Consider the following 4,346-nt stretch of genomic DNA (forward strand, 5'->3'; position numbering starts at 1 on the left):
CGGGAATCTCGAAGCGGAGCCCGAAACCTCCGCCTCACAGCCAGGCGTCTGAGGTCGCTTTCGGCGGGAAAACAGCCAAGAAACTCGGAAGCGGCTTCCTGGGGGGGGGGGTGGCGCTGGGTGTGGCTCCTCGCGGAGAGAAGGCTCGGGTCTGAGGGGAAGAAAACCGGGGGAAAGGCTGAAGTGGAGCCTGGCGGGCACTGAGGCTCGTCGGGAACTTGTGCTCGGTCCGAATCGAGGCGAAGATGGAGGGAACGGAGCGGCTGGAATCTCGCGCTTCTGGGCTGAAGCGCTCGGCCAGGGCTTGACTTCGAGGCGGGGCAAAGGGAGTTCAGAAAAAGAGGTTTTGGCGGGAGGCGCCTTCGGAATTAAGCGCCTTCGTTTCGAGCTCAGGGCAAGAGGAGCGCTGGCCGCCCGGCTTGGCGGGAAAAAAAAAACGACGTGAGGGGAAAAGCAGACGGCGAAGGGCGCCGATCAGTTTTTGTGCGCACGCGGACTGGGCAGGAGGCGAAGGCGGAAAGTGTCCGCCGACTCCCTCGGAAATGCCGGCTGGGTGTGCCGAGCGCTGATCGAAGAGCAAAAGCCGTTCTCCCTGAGATGCGATAACCGATCGCCGTCCTGCTCCTCTCTCCTGAGGCGGCGAAAGGGCCCTTTCGGGTCCCAGAGCGCGGCCCTTCTAGGCGGGGACAGCCGGAAGGGGTTCGGAATGTGCCATGCCTCGGCCGGGCAAGAGCTCGTACAGCGATCAGAAGCCTCCTTATTCTTACATCTCGCTGACGGCCATGGCCATCCAGCACTCGAGCGAGAAGATGCTCCCCCTCAGCGACATCTACAAGTTCATCATGGAGCGCTTCCCCTACTACCGCGAGCACACCCAGCGCTGGCAAAACTCGCTGCGCCACAACCTCTCCTTCAACGACTGCTTCATTAAGATCCCGCGGCGGCCCGACCAGCCCGGCAAAGGCAGCTTCTGGGCGCTGCACCCGGACTGCGGGGACATGTTCGAGAACGGCAGCTTCCTCAGGCGCAGAAAGCGCTTCAAGGTGCCGCGGCCGGAGCCCCACATGCCGGCAGCGGCAGGCAAAGCAGGGGGGGTGCTGCACCCCCACCTGAGCCACTATTTCCACCCTCATCATCACCCGCCGCCGCCGCCGCCTCCCCTGCAACCTTCGGCGGCAACCAAAGGACATCCAGACTCGGTGGCGGCGGCGGCGGCAGCCGTGGCCGTCGGAAGGTTGCCTCAGTTCCAACCGTACAGCCCGGCTCCTGGCTTCAAGCACCCCTTCGCCATCGAGAACCTCATTGGCCGAGACTACAAAGGAGTGATCCAGGGCGGTGGGTTGCCGCTGGCTTCCGTAATGCACCACCTGGGCTACCCAATCGCCGGTCAACAGATCAGCACCGTGGTCAGCTCGGTGTGGCCCCACGTGGGCGTGATTGAGCCTGCGGGCGGCCTTCCCCTTTCGCCGGGAGAATACGGACCTTTCGGGATGCCGGTCAAGGCCATCTGCCACCCATCGACACAGACGCTGCCTGCGATCCCTGTGCCAATCAAGCCCACCCCGTCCCTTGCGCCATCCACCGCCATCTCTGCCCTGACGGTCAACCACGTCACACAGCAGCTCTGTCAGACAGCGTCTCCCGGTGCCTCCTCTTCTCTTCTTGAACAGATCCCGCCAAATTCCTCCAGTGGCAAAATCTCCTTACATTCTGCCTTTTACATTCATAGAATGGAAGATGGAGAAGTATGACCCTTGACACGATCCCATCCACTAGGATATAAGCATGGGGCCAAAGATTGGTCTGGGCCTGTTGAATGTCTTTGGAAAGAACATTTTGTGTTATCGTACTTACAATTATCATGTATTTTGTCTGTTGTAAAATCCAAGTGTTCAGAGCCAGGTTCAGGTAAGAATTTCTGGATTCAATGTTAGCCATCATAAACTCAGAAATAGTCCGGTTAATTTTGTGAAATACTTTTGCTGTATTCAGCTAACACTTGAATTGCTATACAATGACACAAGCACGCATACACGCACACGCAGACACCATACTCAAGCTTAAGTCCCAAAAGACTAAAACTTTACACACAGTGGTGGTAAAGTTTGCCTCCCTGAATTTCTTGAAAATAAGTTTTCCTTAACCAATGAATTGTTGCAATAGAAAAGAATCAACATTACATAAATGCCTATTACTGGTTGAATTCCACCAGAAATACACTGGGTCAACCTAGTGATTTCAGTGAGACTTATTTTCATGTTAGCATGTACAAAAATGAGGTATAGTTGGAGTGAATTTGTAAATATATATATATATGTATATATACATATCTCAAATGAAGTATTTTAGCACTGTAGGTTATGAGCTATAAAAATCAAATAAAACGTTGCCATTGATTGGGGTTTGCAACTTGTTCTGTAAAATAAATATTCTCTCCCCCCCCCATGCTCTTGCAAGTTTAAGGGTATGCAAGCTTTTAAGTCACTCAGAATTCTTCATTAACTTATTCAATCCTTCTTATTTCAAACTACTAAGTTTAGATCAAAAGCGACAGTGTCAAACTGGGATAAAGTAAAGTACGGTAGATAGCTTTTAAAAGTTAAGAAAGCAGAAACAGAATGTTATGCTTTTAGGAGATTGATATTAAGGTCAAAGATTTGATTAAATTTTATTCTTGTTATATTTTTATTATGGTAATTATGATAGTTTTGAATATTAGAACAACATGAATTTCCCAGGGCCTAAAAAATATTAAAAATGACATTTGTGCTATGGATTGGGAATATTACAACTAAGATTTATACAACAATTTAGAGTCTCTCTCTCTCTCATACACCAACTCTCAGCTTCTATGCAATTTGATTTTTCTTCATTTTGTGAATGAAGAAGAAACAATTGGCCAAACCTGTTGTAACAATGGCAACAGAAGCAAAAAATAAAAACAAGGTAAAAAATTAAAAAGGAGAAATAAGTGGAGATTAAAAAAGAAACTGGGTTTTAAATTTGCTTTGTATTCCATGTCAGATTGAAAACATTGCCACCAGATAGTACAGTAAAGAATGCAGTAAGGCATAAGCTGAAGTTCCTGAAGCTAAAGTGTAAACCTTTTGCCCTTTTGACCCTAACTCAGAAATAAGTTTTATCCAACCAACACATCAATGTTATATTGCTATATACATGTGCAAAACTTGTGTTTTTCTGATTGTTTTTTTTTTAAGAAAAAAATTATTGTTGTGATTTTTATTGTCTTCAAAAGTACTACTCTGCTTTATGTGTGTGTGTGCTTTGATCTGTCCTTTTCCCACTTACTTACACACTTACCTACCGATAAGCACTTTACACAAAGACGTTTCAATGAAATAAGAGAATGTTCTATTTCCAGAAATCAGCCTTTGAGCTTTGCTTTCGGATGGAATCTGAGTCTCAGCTGGTTTGTGAATTGCTGTAGTTGGAGCCTTATTGTACATCGTTGTTTTCATTAAAAGTGATCACTTGGCTTCCTGCTCTAACTCTAGTTCTTATGATTTATTAACCTGTATATGCTGGGATGCAACTGTGTGCATTGATAATCTTCACTATGCCACTTGAAAGTGTTTTTGGAGGCCAAAAATGTTCTCTTGAATTGAGGAACAATTAATGCATATGTTAACCCTTTGGCTAAATGTCACAGGTTAATTTGTGCTGGTTAGAACAGAATCCTCTGAAATCCTACTTAAAAATGCATTGGTTTGTGCAAATGCATAGTTCTGAGAGAAAACCTCCACCATCCTCTATAGTTTTTCTGTGAACTCATTATATGCGTCTACAAGGAAATCCCACTGAAACCATTATATGCTTCGTGCTGAAGTGTCAGCTAGCCCCAGAGTTTCCCAATTTTCTTAAGATTAAATTGCATCAGCTTTTGTATTTTTGTTTATGCGAGAAGGGGCAGATCAAGAGAGGCTCCACTAAAAGGATAAAGTGAGCTCTTAAAGGATGTGCTCATCATTTGTTTCTTAGGCTTTACAGAATAAATAGCGTGTTTTCTACATAGTAAGGGTCTTTCCAGCAGACAGAAGTATGCTTCTGGGACTTTTGCTCTTCGGTATAGCTAGCCATTTATATCCATAAAACATCAATAAATCTCTAACTGAAAACTTAAGCTGCAACTCACAAGCTATTGTTCTGCATGTATTCTGCCCAGATAGGAGATGATCATTTCATTTGATGCTGGGTAATATATATATATTGCCTCATTTGTTTTTCAGTTATTAATCTACAGCAATAATCTTGATGAACCTTGCCTAGAAATAAATTGTGCTGCTGCAGACATTTTTATACCTAAATTACAACCTGGGATTTAAAAA

At 45.8% G+C, this 4,346-nt stretch overlaps 1 protein-coding gene across 1 annotated transcript; it reads left to right on the forward strand.

Moving 5' to 3' along the window:
* The first annotated feature begins 713 nt into the window (after positions 1 to 713).
* Positions 714 to 1,751, forward strand: FOXB2 (forkhead box B2). The gene has a single exon (XM_015814475.1). It carries the CDS (start codon positions 714 to 716, stop codon positions 1,749 to 1,751), a length of 1,038 nt encoding a protein of 345 aa, XP_015669961.1.
* The last annotated feature ends 2,595 nt before the right edge of the window (positions 1,752 to 4,346 follow it).

Source organism: Protobothrops mucrosquamatus, unplaced genomic scaffold (genome assembly GCF_001527695.2).
Source record: "Protobothrops mucrosquamatus isolate PMUCROS unplaced genomic scaffold, P.Mucros_1.0 scaffold254, whole genome shotgun sequence".
Taxonomy (NCBI): domain Eukaryota; kingdom Metazoa; phylum Chordata; class Lepidosauria; order Squamata; family Viperidae; genus Protobothrops; species Protobothrops mucrosquamatus.